At 62.7% G+C, this 23,830-nt stretch overlaps 2 protein-coding genes across 2 annotated transcripts in view; one reads left to right on the forward strand and one right to left on the reverse strand.

Moving 5' to 3' along the window:
* Positions 1–1,820: 1,820 nt before the first annotated feature.
* On the forward strand, positions 1,821–14,782 carry NIPAL4 (NIPA like domain containing 4). The gene is made up of 7 exons (XM_055127123.1): positions 1,821–1,938; positions 3,551–4,304; positions 6,023–6,262; positions 8,454–8,510; positions 9,287–9,377; positions 10,517–10,677; positions 12,902–14,782. The coding sequence occupies exons 2-7, from the start codon at positions 4,268–4,270 to the stop codon at positions 13,579–13,581; spliced, it is 1,266 nt and encodes a 421-aa protein (XP_054983098.1). The 5' UTR covers positions 1,821–1,938; positions 3,551–4,267; the 3' UTR covers positions 13,582–14,782.
* Positions 14,783–15,512: 730 nt separating this feature from the next.
* The window catches only part of ADAM19 (ADAM metallopeptidase domain 19), a 66,009-nt gene continuing 57,691 nt past the window's right edge, over positions 15,513–23,830 (reverse strand). The window contains exons 17-23 of the mRNA XM_055127820.1: positions 23,725–23,802; positions 23,521–23,629; positions 21,414–21,558; positions 20,086–20,170; positions 19,773–19,997; positions 18,527–18,679; positions 15,513–18,296 (exon numbers count right to left, since the gene is read on the reverse strand). Coding sequence (XP_054983795.1) covers positions 18,243–18,296; positions 18,527–18,679; positions 19,773–19,997; positions 20,086–20,170; positions 21,414–21,558; positions 23,521–23,629; positions 23,725–23,802 — 849 coding nt within the window. The 3' untranslated portion in view covers positions 15,513–18,242. The remainder of the gene's footprint in view (positions 18,297–18,526; positions 18,680–19,772; positions 19,998–20,085; positions 20,171–21,413; positions 21,559–23,520; positions 23,630–23,724; positions 23,803–23,830) is intronic.

The raw sequence follows: 23,830 nt of genomic DNA on the forward strand, positions 1-23,830 counted from the left end.
CCTGAGCATTGCCAGGGGTGACCCCAAAGGGCAAAAATAAATAAACATCAGAATAAAAAAACTAATGCTACCAGTGGTCGCTGAAGGAGGCAGACCCCTGGCTGGCCTGGTGCCCGTGGCCCAGCCAAGTCGAGGTGCCACCAGTGTCCACTCCTCTGTCGGCAGCTGGAATCCCAGGATTCCGGGTCAGCCCGGAGGCGGCGGCTGCTCCGTGCTTTGACCCTGCCCAGAAGACCAGCCCGGGGGCAGCCCTGTCTGCTTGCCCTGGGTGCCGGCTGGGGCTGGGTGGGCCGCCGGGGAGGTGAGTGACCCCACCCCCCACCCCAGGCCCAAATGCCCCCCCACCCCTCCCCCGGGCCCTGGACTCTCTGAGCGAGCATCTGGGCAGCATTGGAATTTTGGCACTTCCTGGTCGGGGAGATGAGGATGATAATGAACCTGCTCCCCGGGCTGGTTACACAAACCAAAAAGGGTGCGTGAGCGGGTGATACCACACAGGGCCAGCCCCGGGATGCGCGGCACTGCCGTGAGTCACCTCTGCGCTGCAGCCTCCCGTGGGGGCAGCTGGCCACGCCGCCCCGGGACCCCCAGCGCCCTGCCCCCGCCTCGTCTCATGGCCGCACGTGTGTTGCTTAACCCTGGCAGTGACCACCACCCCCTTCACTCTGCCACGGAAGCCGAGATCCCCCGTCTGAGCTGCGGGCTCTCCAACGCTCCCGTGGCCCCTCTACAAGCGGGGGGGAGGGGGGGAGGGGGAGGAGAGAAGAGAGGTAATTTGGTTTGGCTGCCTCAGCTTCCGCACCCAGCTTGTATGGCCGATAACAATGTCTCAGCTCATAATCATTTATAAAATGGTTGGCGGGGGGTGGGGGCAGAGTGATAGCACAGCCGGGAGGGTGTTTGCCTTGCATGTGGCTGACCCGGGTTCGATTCCCAGCATCCCATAGGGTCCTCCAAGCACCGCCAGGAGTAATTCCTGAGTGCAAAGCCAGGAGTAACCCCTGAGCATCGCTGGGTGAGACCCAAAAAGATAAAACCTGAAACATACAATCTTTTAATGGAAAACTAATTATCAAATGCTTCCTTAGTAGGGCTATCTTGTTTGGGGGTATAACTCCCACAACAATAGTGAGTTTTGTGTTGAAATATGGAACGTTATCAAGGTAAAGAGAAAATGAAGGGAAATTCATCAGTTATACAGTTGGGGTGGGGAGCGGAGGCGGGGGGTATACTGGGGATTTTGGTGGTGGAATATGGGCACTGGTGAAGGGATGGTGTTTGAATATGGTATAACTGAGACATAAACCTGAGAACTTTGTAACTTTCCACATGGTGATAAAATAAAAAAAATAATAAAATACAAAAAAAAGACCCAAAAAGATAAATAAATAAATAAATAAATAAATAAATAAATAAATAAATAAATGGTGTGGGGGGAACTGGAGCGATAGTACAGTGCGGAGGTGGTTTGCCTTGCACGCAGCCGACCCGGGTTCGATTCCCAGCATCCCATAGGGTCCCCCGATCACCGCCAGGAGTCATTCTTGAGCGCAGAGCCAGGAGGAACCCCTGTGCATCTCCGGGTGTGATCTGAAAAGCAAAAAAATAAAATTCATAATAATAAGTTCTTGGTTTCTCTTTTTTTTTTCTTTTTTCCTTTTTTTTTCCTTTCAAAGGGAGAGGGTTCACACCTGGCGATGCTCGGGGGTTGCTCTTGGCTCTGTGCTCAGGAATTGCAACCTGGCAGGGCTCCCCTAGAGGCTGCCAGAGAGGAAGCCGGGGCCGGCCGCCCTCCTGGCTTGTCCTATCTGCCATCGCCCCAGCCCTGCTTGCCTGTCTCTTCCGGAGCCCTTTGAGATCTGGCTGATTTTCAACCCCGCGGCGATCTGGGCGGCTGTCCGGGATATTTGGGCTTGGCACGAAGAAGGGGGCGTGGGGGTGAGTGCTGCTGGTTTCTGGGGCACAGAGCCTGTTGCAGGGGGTGGGGTGCCGGACATCGTGAATGAGCCCCAGAAACTTCCCTGGTCCAAAGGGGAGCGGTGCCTGCTGTGAAAGGCACACGTGGGTGCCTGCCAGTCCTGGGTTCTGGGGTGGGGTGGGGGGGTGTGAATGGGGACCCCTTGGGGACGGTTTTATTGTCACTGACAGGGTCACCAGGGCGCACCTGAGCTTAGCACAGCCAGAGCTTCAGGACCCCAGAGGGTGAATTTGTTTTCCCAAGAGCGGCTGGCGGGGAGCCAAGGACAGGGCCGGCCTGTGCCCAGCTGTCCGGCGGCCCAGCCCCCAGCCCACAGTGAGCCCCGTTCTTCTCCGGGAGGCGCTGCTGGGCCCGGCTACCTGCCTGACAGGCCTATTGTGCCCTGAGAAAAGGCCTTTGTCAGCGGAGGAGGGGCTGACCCTCAACGGGGCCCTTTGTGTCCGGCCTCCAACCAACCGCACCCCCTCCCGGGTGAATGGGGGGCCAGATTAGGGGCCCCGTCGTCGTGGGTCCTGCAATGGGTCCCTGCCCTGCTCCCCTCAGCCCCCTGCACCGGGGAACACAGGGGGGTGTACCCTGAAATGTAACGGCCTCCCAAGCCCCAAACACACCAGGCAAGTGCATGAAAGCACCCCGGGGCCCTTCTCCAATCTGGGCTCAGCCTGACCTGAGCATCTGCTCCGGCCACGTCGAAGGGCCAGGCCAGAAGCAGACGTGGGGCTCTTACCCGGGAGGGCACAAGGGCTGAGGGTTCAGGGGGCCGCACTGGAGCCCAAGGGGGCCGGGTCCATGCCAGCGGCAGACACTCGCGCCTAAGCCGGGTTCTCACGCCAAAGCTCCCCGATGAGGCTGAGGCTGGTCTCAGCAGCATGTCATCTCTAAGGTCCTCACCTCAGGGCCCCCCTGGGGCTGCACCGCGCCACACCCCCAAGCAAGGCTTCCCTTCCCACCTCCTGCCTGGGACCCCACTGCGGTGCAGCCACACGCACACATATGCACATACAGTTCACACACATGCATGCACACATGGTCCACACACATGGTCCACACGCACACATATGCACATACACCTACACCTGCATGCACACACGGTCCGCGCACAAACACGCATGTAGGCACACATGGGGAATCTTGGCATGCCTACACATGCATGTACACATGGTACATGCACACACATATACACACAGGGATTCACAGCACACCTAGAAATGCGTGCACATACAAACATGCTGCTGACAGTGCACACATGCATGCATACATGCATTCACACATACACATCATACAATGCATGCACACATAGGCACCAGCCATGCGTTCTCACACACACAAAGCACACACATGCACTCACTCGGATATGCACTCACATATACACAAACAATGTACATGCATGCACGCAGACACACACTGCACATACATGCACGCAGATATGTGCTCACACACAATGCGCACATACGATGCATGCTCATGCATGCAAACATGTGTTCAAACATACACAGTGAGTGCACACGCGGAATGCACACAACACACAGCGTGTCCTTGCACCCGCATAAGCGCGCACACCTGTGCCCACAGCGAGCAGGAAGCACTGCCTAACTTGGGTGTTCCCCGGGGTGACCTGGGACCGTGCCAAGTCCTCCAGGAGTCAAGGGGCCGCTCGCTGAGAGCGCAGCATCCCTGAAGAACAGCGTGGCGGAGGTGAGCTGAGGACAGGTGAGGTGGGGGCCGGGCGCGAAGGCAGGTTACCTCCATCCCTTTCATAACTAGGTGCAGGTTTCGGGCACTGGAAAGTTGGCTTTTTAGCCCCTACAGAGTTAGGGGAGGCGGCGACAGGCTCCGGGTACTCCCTTCCCTAAACTCCCACAGACACCGGGCACCGCGCGCACCCCGCCCACCCGGGCCAGACTGTCCCCCTCCCCGCCCTCCCGGGGCGCATCAGGGCGCACGGGTGTCGCGGGGGCGGCGCCGGGAGCTCCTCCCCCTGCCCGGGGCGCGGGTGGTGACTCGGCGCAGGCAGAGCCCAGAGTCTCCGCGCCCCGGGAGGGCGTGCGCCCCTCTGAGGGCAGCGCGGGCGCCGGGTCCGCGGCCCCCGGAGTTGCCCAAGACGCCGGTGACTCCTCCCCGGGGACCCTCCCCCTCTGGGGCGCGTCATTCTACTCACCCGGGGCCCGACCCCGAAGGCGGCGGCTGCTGGCGCTCCGGCCACCTGCAGCGAGCTGCCCGGGCGACGTCCACCCGCCCCGTGTGTGTGTGCGCGCGCGCACACGCCCCTGCGCGCCCCGGAGGGACCCCATGGCGCTGCGGGTGCCCAACGCCAGCTGTGAGAATGGTGAGTGCTCGGGAGGCGCTTGGGATGGGCATGAGGGGACCCCAGCTGGAGAGGGGGGAGGGTCTGCCAGCGTGGGGGTGGGGGTTCAAGAAGGGGGAATCTGGAGGCCTAGGGAGCTGGGAGGGTGTGAGAAAACGGACGAGGGGTGGGGGATGTAGCAGGGATGGGGGCAAACGCACAGAGGCTGGGGTCGCCCTGGACACTGACCCACAGGGACAAGAAGGAGGAGATCAAGTCTGGGGAGTGTCTGGAAAGTTTGGAGCCATAGTACAGGGGGTAGGGCGCTTGCCCTTGTTACGCTGCTGACCTGGGTTCCATCCCGGGCATCCCACAGGGTCCCCCGAGCACCTCTCCGAGAGTAAGCCCTGAGCAGAGCCAGGTGTGACTCCCCCCCCCCCCAACCAATAAATAAACAAACAAATAAATAAAGGTCCTGGCCTTGCAGGGCACACCATAGGCGTCCTGTCACAAGCCACGGGCTCCCACAGGCCTTTCCGAAAGGCGGGTTCTGTACCCAAGCTGGCCCTGGGTCGTCCCCTAAGGCCCCCCGGAAGTGGCTTCAAGCAGGCTCTTGGGGTCTCAGCCCCGCGCCCTCTTCCTCTTTTCCACACAGCTCTGTTCTCCACTTATCCCGGGGTTCACTCTGGCCTGGGCGCCCCTCCTCTCCTCCCGAAGAGGTTTTCTCTGTCTTTGCTTGCCCGTTTCTGCCTCACCTTCCCCTGGGGCAGGAACGCGGTACCCGTCTGAGCAGATCCCATGGAAGCCGGCCGCGGCCAGCCCCGTCTCAGCTGTGTGACCTCCGGGCACTGGACGGCCTGTGGTCCCCCATCCCCCCCACACACCTTGCTTCAATCTCTTGGGGAGACACAGCTCCTTGGAGGGTGCGGAGGTGACTGGGTGCCCCCTCTGCAGGAGGGCCGGGCCGGGCCGGGCCTGGGAGCCGGCTGGCCTGGCTCCCGGAGTCTCTTCCCTGGACACACCCTCCATCCAGGTCTGGCTCATTTCCTGAGAGCAGGGAACTCCCCGCCTCGCCTCTCTTCCGAGCTGGAGGAACAGGAGAGAGCGGTCGGGACGGTCCGGGGACAGACACACGGACGGAGCTGACTGCAAAGTCTTGGCCTTGACGCATGAGCTTGCCGGCCACTTAGAACTGCAGGGACGCAGGGATGCGTGTGTGTGTGTGTGTGTGTGTGTGTGTGTGTCTGTGTGTGTGTGAAAGGTAGGTCCTTTGCATCAGTTTCTCCAGGGCCTCAGTTTCCCCAGCAGATATGGGGTTGGTCTGGTTCCTAAAAGGTTCTCCCGGCTCCGGTCTTCATGCATCTGCTCAGGCAGTCAAGGTCAGCCTGGCCCAACTTGTTTCACCAGGAGCCACAGTCCCAGAACAGGCGCTGTCTCTGGCACACCGGGGGGTGGAGGGAGCTCCATGTAGCTGGAGAGTGGCCCAGAGCCGCCTTGGGAAAGCGCACTTGGCTGTGGCTGTGGCCGTGGCCGTGGCTGTGGCCATGACTGTGGCTGTGGCTGTGGTTATGACTGTGACTGTGGCACGGCCATGACCATGGCTGTGACTGTGGTGTGGCCATGACCTTGGCTGTGGCTGTGACAGTGGCATGGCCATGACCTTGGCTGTGGCTGTGACTGTGGCGTGGTCATGACCTGGGTTGTGACAGTGGCGTGGCCATGACCGTGACCATGACCGTGTCCATGTCCGTGTCCTCCAGGTTCCCTGCTCAGCCTCTACTGCTCCTCCCAGCAAGTCCTGTGCCAGGTGGTCCGCCACCTCGACCCCGAGCCGCCTGTTAACGCCACGGCCCCCCGCTGGCAGGAGCGTTTCTGGAAGAGCTACAGCTTCTATGTGGGGCTGGGCCTCGCCCTCCTCTCCAGCTTCCTCATCGGCAGCAGCGTCATCCTCAAGAAGAAGGGGCTCCAGCGGCTGGTGGCCACGGGCGCCACGCGGGCAGGTAGGCTTCCGGGGGCCGGGTACGAGCCCCTCGGCACCCACGGCGTCCGCCAGTGGCCAGCGCCGCAGGCCTTCCTGTGGACCCCACTCACTGCGGCGGGGGTGGAGACTCTGCAGGGAGGGTCCTCAAAGCCTGTCCCAGCTGCCCTGGGGGCCGAGACCCGGGCACAGCATTGTGCAAGGTCCTGGGGCTTCCATTCAGGGTCCACCAGGGGGGTTCTGCCTGGGGGCCTAAGTGGGTGTACAGACAGGACGGGGGTCCGTGGGACATCGCTCCAGTAACGCTCAGGGGTCACTTCTGGCTCTGCACTCAGGGATCCCTCTTGAGGGTACAGGTGTGGGGGCAGGCAGGAGCGTCCATGCACCACTGTTCCACCATGGGCAGGGGTGGTGGAGGGGGGTGCTGGGGGTGCTGGGAGGGGGTCCTGGGGCTCATGCCTTGAGGAGGTGGGGAACAGGGCACAGAGGAAGCAGATGTCAGGATGGTCTGGTGGGAGAGAGCACAGGGATGGGGGCATGGGGTCAGCAGAAAGCAGGGCCGGGTCCGGAGGGACAGTGGAGTGACCAGGAGTTTGAGGCGGGCTGATCCCCGCTAGGAGCCCATCGCTGGGAGAGGGGGCTGGGATAGGGGTGTGGGTGGGGGGGCGAGCACCAAGGCCAATTCGCAGAGAGGGGCGCGGAGAGGCTACAGACCACTGGACGGGGAGGGGACCGCCGGTGGCAGCAGCCCTGGAAGGCGGACGTGAGTGTTGGCTGCTGGCTTGAGGGCTGAATGAAGGCAGGACGGGGGGAGAGGAGGCGGACCCTGCTCGCCCGCTGAACCCCCTTCCGGGCTGATGGATAAGAATAGGCAGCTTGGGGGAGGTGAGGAACATGGGTCATGGTTCTGCGGACGGTGTTTATGGGGCTGCAACCCATCGTGGCCGGTCCAGGGCAGTAGGTGTCTTGGGCCTTGGCGACCTCAGGCTTGCAGGGGAAGATGTGCCTGTCTTTAGGGAGATGTCCGGCCTGGGGGGGCAGTGCAGGGGGAGAGGGTCTTTGTGGCTGCTTGGCATCAGAGCAGTGAGGCGAGAGGGGGAGAAAAAGGAGGAGGAGGAGGAGGAGGAGGAAGAGGAGGAGAAGGCGAAGGAAGAGAAGGAGGAGGAGGAGGAATAGGAGGAGGGGGTGAAGGAAGAGAAAGAAGAGGAGGAGGAGGGGTTGGAGGATGAGGGTGAGGAGGAGGAAGAGGGGGAGGGGTGAAGGAAGAGAAGGAGGAGGAGAAGGAAGGGGCTGAAGGAGGAGGAGGAGGAGGAGGTAGAGGAGGAGGAAGAGGAGAGGGAAAAAGGAAGAAATGGAGGAGGAGGAGGACGAATAGGAGGAGGGGGTGAAGGAAGAGAAAGAAGAGGAGGAGGAGGGGTTGGAGGATTAGGGTGAGGAGGAGGAAGAGGGGGGGTGAGGAAAAGAAGGAGGAGGAGAAGGAAGGGGCTGAAGGAGAAGGAGGAAGAGGAAGAGGAGAAGGGGGTGGAGGAGGAGGAAGAAGAGGAGGAGGAAGAAGAGGAGGAGGAAGAAGAGGAGGAAGAAGAAGGGGTGAAGGAGAAGGAAGAGATGGAGGAGGAGGAGGAGAAGGAGGAGGAAGAGGAGGAGAAGGAAGAGAAGGAGAAGAAAGAAGAGGAGGAGGGGTGAAGGAAGAGAAGGAGGAGGAGGAGGAGGAGGAAGAGGAGGAGGAGGAGGACGGGGGTGGAGGAGGAAGAGTAGAGGGGTGAAGGAAGAGATAGAGGAGGAGGAGGTGGAGGAGGAAGAGAAGGAGGAGGTGGAGGAGGAGAAGAAGGAGAAGGAAGAGGAGGAGGAGAAGGAGGACGGGGGTGGAGGAGGAAGAGGAGAGGGGTGAGGAAGAGATGGAGGAGGAGGAGGTGGAGGAGGAAGAGAAGGAGAAGAGGAGGAGGAGGAGGAGGAGGGGGTGAAGGAAGAGAAGGAGGAGGTGGAGGAGGAGGAGGAAGAGGAGGAGGAGGAGGAAAAGGAGGAGGAGGAGGAGGACGGAAGGTGGCAAGGACGGCTACGGGGGTCCGGGCGGGGACAGAAGGACCCGCTGGGCCTGCGGGAAGGCTGGGGTGCCCCATGCAGGTGGGCGGCTCCCTAGAGACTCGCCAGGACCTCTGGGATGGGGCCAGGGCGGGCAGCGTGGCCGGCCCTGACTGTGTCCATCCTGCCCACAGTGGACGGCGGCTACGGATACCTGAAGGACACCATGTGGTGGGCCGGCTTCCTCACCAGTAAGTGCTCCCCCTGCCCACCCCAGGCGCTGGGACCCAGGGGCAGGCACAGGAGGTCTTCGGGTGGGTGGCTGTGGGGAGGGTTGCGTTGCACAGCGCCGTTCAGAAACCACCCCCAGCTCAAGGGACAGGCGCTGCCCGGCCACAGGCCCACGCCCGACTCACTGGCGGGGGCCTGAGTCCGGGACCCACATCCCCGACACCGGGGCAGGCTGCTCGCTCGGGGCTGTGAAACCCCAAACCCGCAACACGGTGAGCATCAGACCACAGAGAGACCCCTGGACGCCGCCCCCCTCCAGCAGCCAAGGGGTTTCCAGGCCCCTCCGACATCTCAGAGACCCCTGGTCCCCCCTTTCCACACCCCACCTCTCCCCTTCCTAACTCTTCAGCCCGGGTTCCCAGGCGCGAGCCCCGCAGGCAGGGATGCCCGCCCCGTGGGGTGGGGAGCACCCCAAAAAGGCGAGTAGGGAGGACAGAGCCCTTGGGGGCGGGGGCGCTCAGGGCTCTAGGCAGCTCTGGGGAAGGCGCGCCCTCCCCCGTGAGAACCTTTCCCCCCCACCCCCACCCCAGACTCAGCCCTGCAGGATGCACTTACCTTGGAGGCCCGAGGAAGCGTCCGGCTTTCGGAGACGGGGTTAGGCGGTCCGGGGCGGACCTGGCCACACGCCTGGCCATGCCACTGGGTCCCGGGCGGGCTGGCCACGGAGGAGTCACGCCTGGTCCTCACGGCCTCCGTCCCCTTCCCTCTTTCCTTCCTTCCTTCCTTCCTTCCTTAGTGGCCGCCGGGGAAGTCGCCAACTTCGGCGCGTATGCGTTTGCGCCGGCCACGGTCATCACGCCGCTGGGCGCGCTGAGTGTCCTCATCAGGTGCGTGTCACCTCCCTGACCCCCGCGCGCGGGGCGGGGGCCGGGAAGTTGGTGGCTCCTGAGCGCTGGCCGCGTCCACGGGAGAGTGTCCTCTCTCTGTCTGTCGGGCAGCGGGGGACCGGGGACGTCCTGGCGCGCACTGGCTCCCCTGCTTGGGATCTGGGAAGTAGAGCTGAAGCCAGCTGGCGCCACGCTGACCTCATCACGTGGGTGGTGGTGGTGCATGACGTCACCACGCTGACGTCAAGGGAGCAGCGCCCCGTGACGTCACTGCCACGCCCCCCTCATGTGGTGGTGTCTGCGCGCTGGCGCTACCAGCGCAGGCGGCTTGAGGCGGGTGCGTTGACTGTGCTTTCTGCGCCCCTTTATGCCAGTGCCCAGGAGTCGCCCCCAAACTGTCCCGCTGTCCTGCCCCGCTCCTCCTGGGGGGACTGGCCGCCCCTGCCTGTGGCCTTAGCTGCATCGTTGCGGGTTAATTTGGGCGGAAGGTGGGGGGTCCTGCAGCCCCGCTCCCCCTCTGGTGACCCCGCGGGCCCCGTGATGCCTCTGAGGGTGGCGCAGCCAGGACCCAAGTGGCAAGCACGCACCTGTGGCTTCTGTCATTGGCCCCTGAGGTCCCGGGGCCAGTCTCCCAATACTTGCGGGTACTGAGTGGAGGTCCCCTGAGCCCAGCAAGGAGTTCTTTTTGGTTTTTGGGATTTTTTTTGGGGGGGGCACCCCCGGCAGTGTTCAGGGCTTACTCTTGGCGGGGCGCAGGGGTGCAGGGCACCCTGCAGCGTGCTGGGGATTGAACCCGGGTTGGCCAGGTGTGGGGCGGGCACCTTCCCAGCCCTATTCGCTCTCTCTCTCTCTCTCTCTCTCTCTCTCTCTGGCCTCTCAGGGAGTCCTGAGCCCCTCTAGGTGTGCCCCCCCAACCCGCATGGCAGCACTCCTGGGGGTAGGGGAGTGGGGGAGCGGTGCCGAGAGAGCGGGGGGGGGGGTTTCCCACTCGGTGTGGGGACCACGAGCGCGCGCTCTGGGGCGCTTCTGCACGGCCCGAGCTCGCTGCGTCTCTGTGCGTCAGGGAGAGGGTCCCCGCGCTGGAGAGAGACCAGGGGGCTCACCCCAACCCCTTGCCCCCTGCCCGCCATCTGGCGCAGTGCCGTCCTCTCCTCCTACTTCCTGGGCGAGTGTCTGAACCTCCTGGGGAAGCTGGGCTGTGTCATCTGCGTGGCCGGCAGCACCGTGATGGTCATCCACGCGCCCTCGGAGGAGAAGGTCACCACCGTGGTCCAGATGGCGTCTAAGATGAAGGACACAGGTGAGGCGCCCCTCATGCTGGCTCACTCTCGTCTTTGTTCGGGGGCCACGCCTGGCGGGGGTGGGGTGGCGGGGGGAGCCGGGTGGGTGGGATGGCCGGCGAGCTGTCTTCCTGGCCCAGTGCTTGCTCTTCCTTCTCCCCCTTGGGGGGAGGGGATTACAAGACACCCACTCTGCCGCCCACCCCCACATTGTCTCATTTGATCTTATAGATCCCTGGGCGGAGAGGGGGCTCAATAGAGAGAGGCGCAGAGTCCTAGAAGCAAACAGGGTGTAGCCAGGGCCAGCCCTGTGCTCTCATTTTTTTTTTGGGGGGGGGAGGGCCCTCAAACCCTTGGTTCTGCGCCCACATGGTTCTGTGGTGGTGGGACTAGATCTGAGCATGTGACATTCATGCATTTCCAGCGGTCGGAGCTGGCATTTCTCCACCCAGAGGATGCTTGTGGAGGGGCCTGTGCTTTAGCCCCGTAGGGCAAAGGGGGGGGACTGTAGGTCTTGGGTGAGGAGGAAGTGTTTATTATTATTATTATTATTTGCTTTTTGGGTCACACCCGGCCATGCACAGGGGTGACTCCTGGCTCTGCACTCAGGAATTACGCCTGGCGGTGCTCAGGGGACCATATGGGATGCTGGGAATCGAACCTGGGTCGGCCGCATGCAAGGCAAATGCCCTACCCGCTGTGTTATCACTCCAGCCCCAGTGTTCATTATTTTATTATAATTTTTTGTTTTGGTTTGATTTGGGGGCTACACCCGGTGATGCTCAGGGGTCACCCCTATCTTTGCACTCAGGGATCACTCCTGATGGTGCTTAGGGGATACCTGGGATCGAACCAGGGTCTGACCCATGTAAGGTCCCACATTGTACCATTGTGCTGGCCCCGGGAGGTTCATCATCATCATTATTATTTATTATTATTATTAATTGTGGGGTCCCGTCCTGTCCCGCAGGGAGGACCCTTCGTGGGGCTAAGGAGGGGACGTAACCGAATGAACAGACGCAGAGCCAGAAGGAGGAGGAGAGAGAGAAAGAGTTTATTCACAGCAGTTACAATACTTATACCTCTTGGTGGGAGGGGGGTGGTATGCATGCTTGGACCCCCATAGGAACAGTAGTAGAATGTTGATCAGGCATGGCCTTTGGCTAGTGAGACAAATGGTGAAATGATAAGATCACAGGAATCCCAAGCAGCCTCCGGTTGACTAGACGATAAGAGCCAGACTCTGTAAGATGGCTCCCTACAATTAATTTTATTATTATATTTTACATGTATTATTATTATTATATTTCCTTTTTGGGTCACACTAGGCGATGCTCAGGAGTTACTCCTGGTTCTGCGCTCAGGAATTATTCCTGGTGGTGCTCGGGGGACCATATGGGATGTCAGAGATCGAACCCAGGTCCGCCACGTGCAAGGCAAACACCCTATCCGCTGTACTATCACTCCGGCTCCTTATCAATTATTTTAAGAATTTTTTTAAATTCAATCACAGTGAAATACACATTTACAAAGTTGTTCATGACTTTGTAATGTTCAGGATTGGCTTTCAATCCTCTAATGTTCCCGTCCCTTCACTAGTGTACTTTCCCCGTCACCAATGGTCCCAGTTTCCCTCCTGCCTCATGCCCTGGAGGTTCATTATTATTATTATTATTATTATTATTATTTTCTTTTTGGGTCACACCCGGTGATGCTCAGGGATTCCTCCTGGCTCTGCACTCAGGAATGACTCCTGGCGGTGCTGGGGGGCGGGGCCCTATGGGATGCTGGGAATCGAACCCGGGTCAGCCACATCAAGGCAAACGCCCTCCCCGCTGTGCTACGGCTCCAGCCCCCCTTGGAGGTTCACCAGGGGCTGGGGCGATGGAAGTGGGAAAGCCCCCCACAGAGCTCGCACTGGTGCTTCAGTTCAGCCCTGGGCACCGCCGGGGGGTATCCCTGGCTTCCCCTGAGGACCCCCAGGTGTGACTCCTATATTTATTTTTGGTTTTGGCAGCCATACTCCTCCTGGCTCTGTCCTCAGGGACCACTCCTGGTGGTGGTGGGGGGCTCGGGGGACCCTCTAGGGTGCCAAGGACGGACGAGCAAGGCAAGGGCTCGGACTGGCCCTGGGCCTCCTGGCCCCAAGCTAGGACCGAGCTGCGAGGGCATGAAAGGCACGTGGCCCCGGGCTCAGCTTCTCCCCGTGTCCCCCCCCACCACCGCCCCCCGTCCCTCCCCCAGGCTACATCGTGTTCTCCGTGCTCCTGGTGGTCTTCTGCCTCATCCTCATCTTCGTGGTGGCCCCCCGCTACGGGCAGAGGAACATCCTGGTGTACATCGTCATCTGCTCGGTCATCGGCGCCTTCTCGGTGACGGCCGTCAAGGGCCTGGGCATCACCATCAAGAACTTCTTCCAGGGGCTGCCCGTGGTGCGCCACCCGCTGCCCTACGTGCTCTCCCTCATCCTGGCGCTGTCGCTCAGCACGCAGGTGAACTTCCTCAACCGGGCGCTGGACGTGTTCAACACCTCGCTGGTCTTCCCCATCTACTACGTCATCTTCACCTCCGTGGTGGTCACCTCCTCCATGGTCCTCTTCAAGGAGTGGCACAGCATGTCCGCCGTGGACGTGGTGGGCACGCTGGCCGGCTTCGTCACCATCATCCTGGGGGTGTTCATGCTCCACGCTTTCCGGGACCTGGATGTGGGCCGCGCCCAGCTACCCCACATGCACAAGGCGCGCCCCCCTGCGCCCCCTGCCGCCGCTGCTGCCTCTGCCGCCACCGCTGCCGTCGCCGGGGTCCCGGTGGAGCCCACCGCCCCACGGCTGGAGGACAAGAACGTGCTGGTGGACAATATCGAGCTGGCCAGCATCGCCTCGTCGCAGAGCAAGTCCCAGCAGGAGCTTACAATCCATTCTTAGGATTGGCACGGGGACAGGGGGGTGGCGGGGAGGGGGGGGAAGGAGGGCACAGGAAGTGACCCGGGGCGCAGCCTGACTTCTCAATCTCAGAGCCCCTCCACCCCCACCCCCGGGTGGCGGGCATCTTCTCTGGAGATGTTAACAGATACCTCATCAGCCCTGTTTCCGGAAGGAAAAAAAAAAAACACCCCCCTGGCTCAGTGAGCAGTGGCGGCGGAAATTTCTGGAAACACAGCCTCAGCGACCAAATGCCTGACTGTCTGTGGACGCCGGCGGGGTCTCCTTCCTCTGCGTGTCTTTTGGTGCCACCTGTCGCCCGGCAGAAGGCCAAATCTGACCCGTTGAATGTAGTAGTGTGGTCCGAGGGCTTCCTGGAGGAGCTACGGGGCTGGGGCGGGGAGGGAGGACCCCCCTCCTCCTCCCGCCTCCCCAACTGGTGCTGTTTGGGCACCAGGCTCCAGGCGAGCGGGACAGGCCTGAGGCCTGGAGTGGCCCCGGATGGATGGACAGTGTGACTCTCATCCCGTGTCCTCTCACGTCGGGAAGACGGGCTGAGCAATTCATGTCCTTCTTACTGTGAATGCCAGGGATGTCTCAGGAACTGTCCCCCACCCCCCCCACAGACTCTCACCACCAGCCCAGAAGCGGGTGCCCTGCTGCCCTGCTTTCCCGACCCAACCCTGCCCCAAGGTCAGTCCAAGGCCTTGGGGTTGACCTTGAGGGCTTCCCCATCTCGGAACGTAGCCGGCTTGCCCTCTCCCTCCCGGAGTTAAACCAAACATGACCCGTGACCCTGGGAGAGGGTGAGGTGTGGAGTTGGGTCCGGAGTTGGGGGCTAAGAATGAGCGCCCCAGTGGAGGAAGGGGTTTCCCCGAACGCTTTGAGCAGGGCAGCCCCTGGGGGGGGGGGGTCCTGGCGTGGGGGCGGGGGAGGGAGGACAGAGTGGCTGGAAGGTCCTGCCTTTCCCCTCCTGCCCACAGGGGGCGCTACCCCGGTGAGTGTCTAGTGGAGAGGATGGCGCCTGCGCAGCATTAGAGAGGGCATGTAGTCCTCGGGCCCTCTCCTCCAGGCAGCCCTCACTCGGGTACCCCCACACCCGGGTGGGTCCTGTGTTTACACCCCAGCCAGCCTCCTGCGGGCTCTGCCAAATCTCGGGCCGTCTGCCTGCGGTTGAAGTCAGGGTCCCGCGGGGCAGCCCAGGGGGGCCATGAGCTGGGGGTTGGGGGGGACGGGGGGAGGGGGGCTCCGGGCCAGTGGGCGCAGCCCGGAATAAAGCTCTGGACTGTTCCCGACCCCCTGGTCTTGGTTTTCTTTGGTCACCGGGACCGTGGGGGTTGCAGTCCCTGATCGCAGCAGGCCTATGTCACACCCGGGGCGGGGAGGGGGTGGGGTTGTGGGACACAGGCAGCGTGGTGGGGGGCAGAGCTCGATTTTGTTACCCCAGAACCCTCGGAGGGTCTGGCCTGATGCTGGGAGTGCTAAGGCAACCCACCTCTCCACCCCGCCCCACGCCCAGGCAGGCCTGGGTTTTGTGTTTCTGAGGGAGGTGCCCCACCCACAGTGCTCAGGGGACCCTGTGGGATGCCGGGCGATCGAACCTGCTGTATGCTGCTCCTCCCTGTTCACAGATGAGGGGGAGCGGAGCTCCAGGCTTTCTTTCTCCCTTTCTTTCTTTCTCCCTTTCTCCCTTTCTTTCTTTCTTTCTTTCTTTCTTTCTTTCTTTCTTTCTTTCTTTCTTTCTTTCTTTCTTTCTTTCTTTCTTTCTTTCTTTCTTTTCTTCTTTCTTTCTTTCTTTCTTTCTCTTTTCTTTCTTTCCTTTCTCTCTTTTTTCTTTTTCGGTCACACCCAGCGATGCACAGGGCTGACTCCTGGCTCTGCACTCAAGAGCTACTCCTGGCGGTGCTCGGGGGACCCTATGGGATGCTGGGGGTCGAATCCAGAGTTGACCTCGTGCAAGGCAAACGCCCTCCCCGCTGTGCTATGGCTCCAGCCCCACCCGGGGTCTCTGGGCTTTAAAGGGAAGGTCTGAGCGCCTTGGCTGGGCAGAGCTGGCTCTGAGCTGCAGCTTTTGGGAGGCTTTTTAGGGGCGGGGAAGGGGGAACGTTTCCTGGAAGGATTCCTCATTGGCCAGGTCCCCCAAGGATGCCCAACGATGACGACGACCCCCACCCGCAAGCAAGAGCTGCCAGGCCAAGACCGAACATTGTCACTGACTTTAATTAAATAGGAAGGCACAGCGGCCCATTCAAGTATTTTGCATAGATGACAGGAACTGTAAACAATAGAGACGAGGAGACGAGAGTCTGTATCCCGGGCGGGGGCGGGGGGGGCGGGGGGTACAATCTCCCGAGGAACAAGAAAAATTTCACATTGTCCTGGATCCCAGACTCTACACGGGGTAAGGGGGGAGGGGGGTAGCGAGAGGGGAGGGTCAAAAGGCGGGGGAGAGAGGGCCTGGGGACGGCCCCCTCCCACCCCAGGCAGCGAGCGAGGAAAGATGCTTTTTTCCAGTTGGCCTTGTCCTGGGCCGGTCTGGGGGGGCGTGGCCCCATGTGTCAGAACTGGCACCAGCTTGTCCCGAGCAGGGCGAATCTGGGGTGGGGGGGTGGGATGTTGCAGGGGGTGGGGGGGCGGCTTTGTTCCACGTGGCTGCCGGTGGCCCAGAGTGCAGCACGGCCCTGCACACCCAGAGAAGTCAAGGCCGAAGGAACCTCTGAGCCCAGGAAAAGGAGGGGGGGGGTTGTCCTGGTTGCTCCCCCAGGTCAAAGGTCGCCTGAGGCTTGCTGAGGAAAGGCTCTGCGGAAGAACTTGGCGCCCCCCACCCCAGCGTCGAAGTGGTTGGAAATGAACCTGCACACCCGGCAGTGCTCAGGACTGACTCCTGGCTCTGTGCTCAGGGTTCCCCCCACCCAGGCAGGTTTCGGGGAGGGGTCCTGGGGGAGCGAAGCCCGGGGTCCAACCTGAGTTCGGGCTCTGTCCCTCCGGAGGCTAATTTGGCTTTGGGACTTCTCCCCCACTGCTGCTGTGCCCCGCCCTGCCCCCACCCCCTCCCCCCTCTGCCCATAGACCATCCTGAAGGCGGGCAGCTGGACTCCCCCCCTTTTCTGATCACGACCTCTCCAGCCCCCTTTCCTGGCAAGAGCCCTCTGGGAGCCAGCCCCTCCTTCCGAAGTGGCGGCCGTGTTGGAATCGTCACCACAGAGCAGCACGGAGGGGGGAGGGCACCCGTTCCTCCCCCCCCCACCTCAAATCTCCCAGAACACGGCTGCTGCTCAGAGTCTCTCTCTGCCCCCTTCCAGTTCACAGTCGAGTTTGGGGGTGCAGGGGGGAGGTGGAGGCGGGACCCTGACATGAAACAAGCCAAGACAGATGGGAGCGCTGCCCCCACGCTGAAAGACAGGGGTCCAGGGGTCTGGGGGGGGTGGCAGCTTCTGCCTGTGTGCCTCCTGCCGCCTAACGGGGCGCCCTGGGCTGGGTCTGGGGGGCACTGCTTTGTCCTGGAAGCGTCGAACTTCAACATGGCCCGACCAGGGCTTTTGGGGGCATGGCAAGTGCAGGAGGCAGTGGGGGGGCCCCTCTGTGGGTGGGGGAGGAGGGGGCGGGGCCACACAGCTCCCCAAGGCTGGGTGGGTTATGCTCGCCGTCGCGAGGACCCACCCGTGAACCCCGGGGGGCTCGCCCCCCTCTTGTCCGTGACATCTATGGAGCACCGACTGTGCAGAGAAAGGCCGGGGGTCCTGGGTGGGGGGTGGGGCCTGGGAAACTCAAGTGTCTTCCTTTGAAAGTTGAGGTCATGGTGGAGCCCCGGAACCCGCCGCTCTCCGCGGGAGGCGGGAAGGCCCGTGCCCAGCACCTTCTGGGCCCCCCTCCCCGTCCCTGATCTGGGCGAGCCCCCTCTGGCCCCCGCTGCTGTGAGGGGCCCCTCGGGGCCAAGCGAGGGGGGGGTCACAGGGAGTGGGCGGTGACAGCGCCCCTCAGGAAGGCTGTGTGTGTGTGTGTGTGTGTGTGGTGGGGGGGTGAAGCCTGACCCCGCCCATCGGGATGAGGTGTGACCCCCTCCCCGGGGCTGCCCCTGGTGGGCACCGCCAAGGCCAGAACGGGGACAAAGGCGCGATCCTGCGGCCACCGCCAAGCACCAGGGCCTGAGGAGAGGCGGCTGGGGCCACGGTCCATAGCACCACACGTCGTCGGGTGGGTCAGTGGGCGGGGGGAGGGGGTGAGGGGGTGGTCCAGTAGAGGAGACGGAGCGAGCAGGGCTGGGGCGGGGAGGGCGGCGTGCTTTGGCATCACGGGGTAGGGTAGCCCAGTGGTGTCCCCCCTAGGCTGCCCCCAACTAGTACCTGGGTGAGTCAGAGACTCCGGGGGTGGGGGTGGGGGTGAGGGGAGTGGACGTGTCCACCCAGGGGAGCTGGGGTGGGGGTATGGCCTGGCTCTGGGGGCTGGGGGGGGGAGGCGAGGCTGCTATTGCACTAGGTGACACTTCCCCCAGCCCCGTGTGTGTGTGTGTGTGTGTGTGTGTGTGTGTGTGTGTGTGCGCGCGCGCGCGCGCACGCAAGCGCGTCTGTTGGCCGCAGAGGGACCGGGAGGGGGGCGGCAGGCGGGAGGAGAGTCCGGCGTGCTGACCACAGGGGAGGGACACAATGCTGCCAGCCGAGGCGGGTCTAGATTCTGGAGTTGGCCATGCCCGTGGCCTTCTGCGATCTGTACTCAGGAAGCTGCAGAGAGAGGAAGGGGGGAGGGGAGAGACCTGCTAAAGGCAGAGCCACGCTGGGGGGGGGCGGGGGGGACCCTGGGGGCCGAAGGTGGGAAGGGCGGGAGCAGGGCGGGAGCAAATACGGCGCCTGTTGAAGGGAGGGGTGGGCCAGTGCCCCCCCCACCCCTGGAGGCACGGCCCCAGGGGAGAGGCACCCGGCTTCGTCCCCCCAACCCCCACCGCGGGGCTCACCTTTGGGATCGGGGCGGCTAGAGGCCGGGGCTGCTGAGCGGCGGTCACGGGAGGCCGCAGGACGGGGACCCCACCCGGCCGGGGCAGGCCTTTGCGGCTGGGCACCGGGTTGGCGGGCAGGGCCTTCTGCGGTGGCCGAGGTCTGGAGACGTCCTGGAGGGCAGGGGGGGCGTAGCAGGGAGCCTCACTCATCGGCTGGGGTCAGCCCGGGGACGGGGCTGTGTCCACCCCGTCAGTTTGCCGGAAGGGCTACACCGCCCCTGGCCCCCGGCCGAACCGGGCTGTCTGGCCTCACTTGCCCGGGAGCCCACTTGTCTCTCCGAGGGTCCTGCTGGTATCGTCACTGAAGTCGGAGACGGGGTGGGGGTGGGGGGGCACCCCGCCCTTGTCTCCTAATCCCCGTCTTCCCGCCCTCGCCTGCCTCCCACTTGCACGGAGACGCGCTGAGGCGGCAGCACTGTATCACTGTCATCCCCGTTGCTCATCGATTGGCTCCAGCAGGCACTAGTAACGTCTCCACGGTGAGACTTGTTGTGACTGTGTTTGGCATATCGAATACGCCCCGGGGAGCTTGCCAGGCTCTGCCGTGCGGGCGGGATACTCTCGGTAGCTTGCTGGGCTCTCCGAGAAGGGAGGAGGAATCGAACCCGGGTCGGCCGCGTGCAAGGCAAATGCCCTACCCGCTGTGCTATCTCACTCCAGCCCAGGAACTATAAAAACAGCCACCGTGGCCACGGGGAGGGAAGCCCGGGAGGACACGGAGCCGCTGTCACTGCATTCAAGAGGGGGGGGCAGGGGGAGGGGTGGGGGGGAACATCCTGTTGGTGGTGAACAGGGGTGTGTGTGGAGGAGGCAGGGTCGCCTGGACCCAGAGCGAGCACCCAGAGGGAGAGCATCCCCCGTCCTAGGGACACGGGGGTAGCAGAGACTCCAGGAGGGCCCCCTCTGCCCCCCCTTCCTGCTGGCCACCTGCCAGCTCCCCTGCAGTGTCCGAACCCTCGGCCACCTCCACTGCCAGCCGCGTGTCTCATGAGAGGGGCCCGGGCTCTGGACTTAGTCTCTGGGGCCCGGGAAGCCCAGCTGCTGGCCGGGAGGTGCAGAGCGCGAGTCGGCCGTGTCTCTGGTGCCCGCTCCTCCTCCACCCCCCCAGGAAAGCAGGAAAAAGGGGGACAGCACAGCTCACCACTCGCCAGGTCACCTGTTCAGCCCAACCTCCCTCCCCGGCCTCCCCTCCAGACCCTCTTACCTGGGCGATGAGGCAGAGTGGGGCGGGGGGCACCGGCCGGCTGGGGGGAGGCCCCCGAGCCGACTCCTTCCTCTCGACGGAGACCCCGGCCCCTGGGGGGGGCCTGGCCGGCCTGCTGGGGTGCGGGGGTGGGGGGGGCAGCGGGGAACCGAAGGGCAGATAGTCGGGAGGGGGCCGGGGAGGCGGCTGGGCGGGCTTCCGCAGGGCTTCCGGGGTGCTGGTCACCTGTGCGCCGGGGACAGGGGAGGCGTGAGGCTCGGGAGCGACCCCGCTGGGGGGTGGGAGAGGGGGGGAAGCGGGGGCCGGTGCTTACCTTCCTCTTGCTCTGGGGGGTCTGAAGCTTGAAAGTGGGGTTGGCGTGGCCCGTCCCGCTGCTCTGAGACACCCTGAAGGGGCAGCTGGGGACGGAGAGGGAGGTGGGTGGAGGTGAGGTCCTGCGGGCCTCTGTCCCGCCTCCCTGCTCCCCTGCTCCCCGGGGGTGGGGCGAGGGGTGGTGGTGGAGGGGGGCTGGATGTGCAGGAGGGGGTGGCCAGCGAGAATATATCACACACACACACACACACACACACACACGCACACGCACACGCACACACGCCAACTCTGCCCTTTCAGGTCTGGGGTCCCTCAGGGGCACGGATGCCCCCTAACCCTCTGCTCAGATCCAAATATGCAGATGCCCCCGAGAAGCCCCCCTAGAACACACGCAACTCTGCAAGGTCCCCAAGGCTCTTGGTGGCGCCCAGTGGGAGGGCAGGATGGGGAGAGTGGGGAGGGGAGGGGGCCCTCTGTGCCTCGCTGGTGTTTCTGGGGCAAGACCCAGGCTCCAAGAAGGAAAGTGTCTCCCCCCCCCCCCCCGCCCCGAGGGAGGCTGGGCTGGGGGATGGTGGTGGGGAGACGGGGACGCTGATGGTGGGAGATGTGCACTGGTGGCGGGATGGGTGCTGGGTCATTGTATGACTGAAACCCAATTATGCACAGCGACGGAAGGGTCTCTCTCACGGATATCCAATTAAAAAAATTTTTTTTTTAAAAAAGGATTGTGGAGTTCATGTCCAATTCAATCAGTCTAATCAATGGCCGAATAAACAGCAGTTCTTCTCCATTAAAAAAAAGAAAAAGGGCTGGAGCAACAGCACAGCGGGGAGGGTGTTTGCCTTGCAGGCGGCCGACCTGGGGTTCGATTCCCAGCATCCCACAGGGTTCCCTGAGCACCGCCACGGGTGATTCCTGAGTGCAGGAATTCCTGAGCCAGGAGTAACCGCTGTGCATTGCCGGGTGTGACCCAAAAAGGGAAAGAAAAAAAAAAACGAAAGAAAGAAAAGACCCAGGCTCCATCCCAGTGCCCCGTCCCCACCCCTTGCAACACCCCCCCAACCTTCCAGCTGCGCGCCCCCCCACGATAGTGACTAAAATCACACGCATCTGAATATAAAATGGTAAAACCAAGTAAGCTCCAATTTTAAATAAGACAGGAAGAAGGAGAGATGAACAAAGTAGAAGGGGAGCCCCCCCAACTGGAGCACCGGTTCGGCGTGGGGTGGGGGTGGGGGTAGGGGTGGGTGGGGTCTTCAGCGAACAGGCTGGGGGAGCGGTGGGGGGGAAGGGGCGGGGCTCCGAGCCCTTGTGCGCTCGGGGTCTTACCGGAAGCGCTGCCGCAGCGAGCCGGGCAGTGTCCAGGGCGCCAGCTGGCCCAGCTTGGGGTTGCGGCGGTAGTAGCGGAGGCCCAGCAGCAGGCAGGCCAGCAGGAAGACGGCGGTGCCTAGCCCGGCCACCACGGCCCCGACGTCTGCAGAGAGAGACAGGGACGGACGGACAGACGGACAGATGGGAGGGGAGGAGGGGGGTGGCAGTGGGGGGAGGAGGCCGGGGAGAGGAAGGGGGACACGGGGACAGACAGAAAGACACGCTCAGCACCGCGCCCGGGCGCTCCCACCGCGCCCCCCGCCCCACCCCCGCGCGCCCCGTGCACCCCGGACCACCTACGCGTGTGCCGTTGGGACCTTGCGCGACGCTGGATACACGGCCCAGGGGAACCAGAGGGCGCGGCCGAGCCGGCCCCACGGATGCTCCCAGCCGGTCTGCGTGACTGCAGAGACACGAGCTCAAGCCCGGGGCACGCGCCGCCCTGCCCGGGGTCAGCCCCGCACCACTCGGCTGGCTGACTGACTGACGGCGGGTTTGTCGGCTGGTGTTTGGGCGGGTTTACTCCTAGCTCTGCGCTCGGGGCTCACTCCTGGCAGTGCTCATGGGGGGATCAAACCGGGGGGGTCGGCCGCGCGGGCGAGGCAAGTGCCTTCCCCACTGGCCCTGACAGCCTGTCCACAGACAGAGCGGACCACGGAGCCCTGCGCCGCCCTGAGCTGCTTGCAGGTGACCTTCTTGCCACATCAGAGCCACTGATGTACTGACTGCTCCACTACGGCAGGGAGGCACTAATTTTGTGACTGGCCCAACCCCTGTCTTGATGCTCTGTGTGTGTGTGTGTGTGTGTGTGTGTGTGTGTGTGTGTGTGTGTCCATTCTTGCCTTCCACCTGCAAAGTGTGCAAATCCTCTCCCCAGCCCCACAAAACACACTTTCACCTGCTTTATGCGTTTAGATGTTCCCCTTTGATTTTGTTTAAAAAATAAATAAATAAAAGGTAGAGAGGGCTGGGGAGAAAGTGCCCTTCCCCACACGTGCAGGACCCCACTGCTCCTGGGGTCAATCCCCAGCACCCCGTGCTCCTGGGCACCACAGGTGGAGGTGCTCAAGCACCCCGGGGGTGGCCCCAGGACCCCCAGCAGCACAGGGGCCTGGCACTGAAGCAGCCAGTTCTGCTTGGAGGGGGCTCAGGGCACAAGGAATGTGATGCTCGGGCACAAAGAAAAAAAAAGGGAAGAGAGGGTGGAAAGGAGAAACAGAAAGAGGAATGGAGAGAGGGAAGGAGGAAGGGAAAAGGGAGGAAGGAAAAAGGGAGGGAGGAAAAAGGGAGGGAGGAAAGAGGGAGGGAGGGAGGGAGGGAGGAAGGAAGGAAGGAAAGAAGGGAGGAAGGAAGGAAGGAAAGAAGGGAGGAAGGAAGAAAGGAAGGAAAAAGGGAGGGAGGAAGGAAGGAAGGGAGAAAGGAAAGAAGGAAGAAGGAAGAAAAGATGGAAGGAAGGAAGGGAGGGAGGAAGATGGGAGGAAGGAAGGAAGGAAGGAAAAAGGGAGGGAGGAAAGAAGAAAGGAAGGAAGGGAGAAAGGAAGGAAGATGGGAGGAAGGAAGGGAGGGAGGGAGGGAGATGGGAGGAAGGAAGGAAGGAAGGAAAAAGGGAGGGAGGAAAGAAGAAAGGAAGGAAGGGAAAAAGGAAGGAAGAAGGAAGATGGGAGGAAGGAAGGGAGGGAGGGAGGGAGGGAGGAAAAAGGAAGAAGTGGAGGAAGGAAGGGAAGGACTGGAAGCGGGAAGGGCTATTTTTTTAAACAATTTGGAAATCAAGACCGACCCTGGGTCTCAGCTAACTTGTGAGCTAGGAAAAAGTGCCCCGTGATCTTACGGGGCCAAGAAGGATCAGCTGCCCGCCCCCGCAGGAAAGGAAGGACCATGGGAAAACCTTCCTTGTGCCCCCTGCAGGGAAAGCAGGGGTGGGGTGTGGGGGGCCTCTGCCTTCCCCTGCACTGTCTTGTGCCGGTGAGAGGCTGACCACTGGGCACCGTGCTCCCTGCCTTCGCTATATGTGTTCCCCCCCAGCCCCACCCCCAGGAGGTGGGCGCCCCCGGGGTCAGACACTCACGCTCGGCAGGCAGGGGCCCGCTGTCCACACTGCCCCCCTGGCCCGGCCTGTCGCAGAAGGGCGGGGCCCAGCCCCTGTCACAGTGGCAGTTGCCGTTATTGTTGCAGACCTGGGGGGGGGGGGTGAAGGGGGCGCGGCCCAGGCGTCAGCACCCTGGACAGCGCCCCTGGGCCCAGCCGTCCCGCAGGGGCTCCCGGTACCTACCCCGCGCCCGTGGCACTGCCTCTCGCAGCCCTCCATGTGGAAGAAGGAGGTGTTCTTGCACTGGCCCTCGAAGCAGATCTGCGGGGAGGGGGGCGGAGGGGGGGAA

The sequence above is a fragment of the Sorex araneus genome, chromosome 2 (assembly GCF_027595985.1).
Source record: "Sorex araneus isolate mSorAra2 chromosome 2, mSorAra2.pri, whole genome shotgun sequence".
In the NCBI taxonomy this organism is placed as follows: domain Eukaryota; kingdom Metazoa; phylum Chordata; class Mammalia; order Eulipotyphla; family Soricidae; genus Sorex; species Sorex araneus.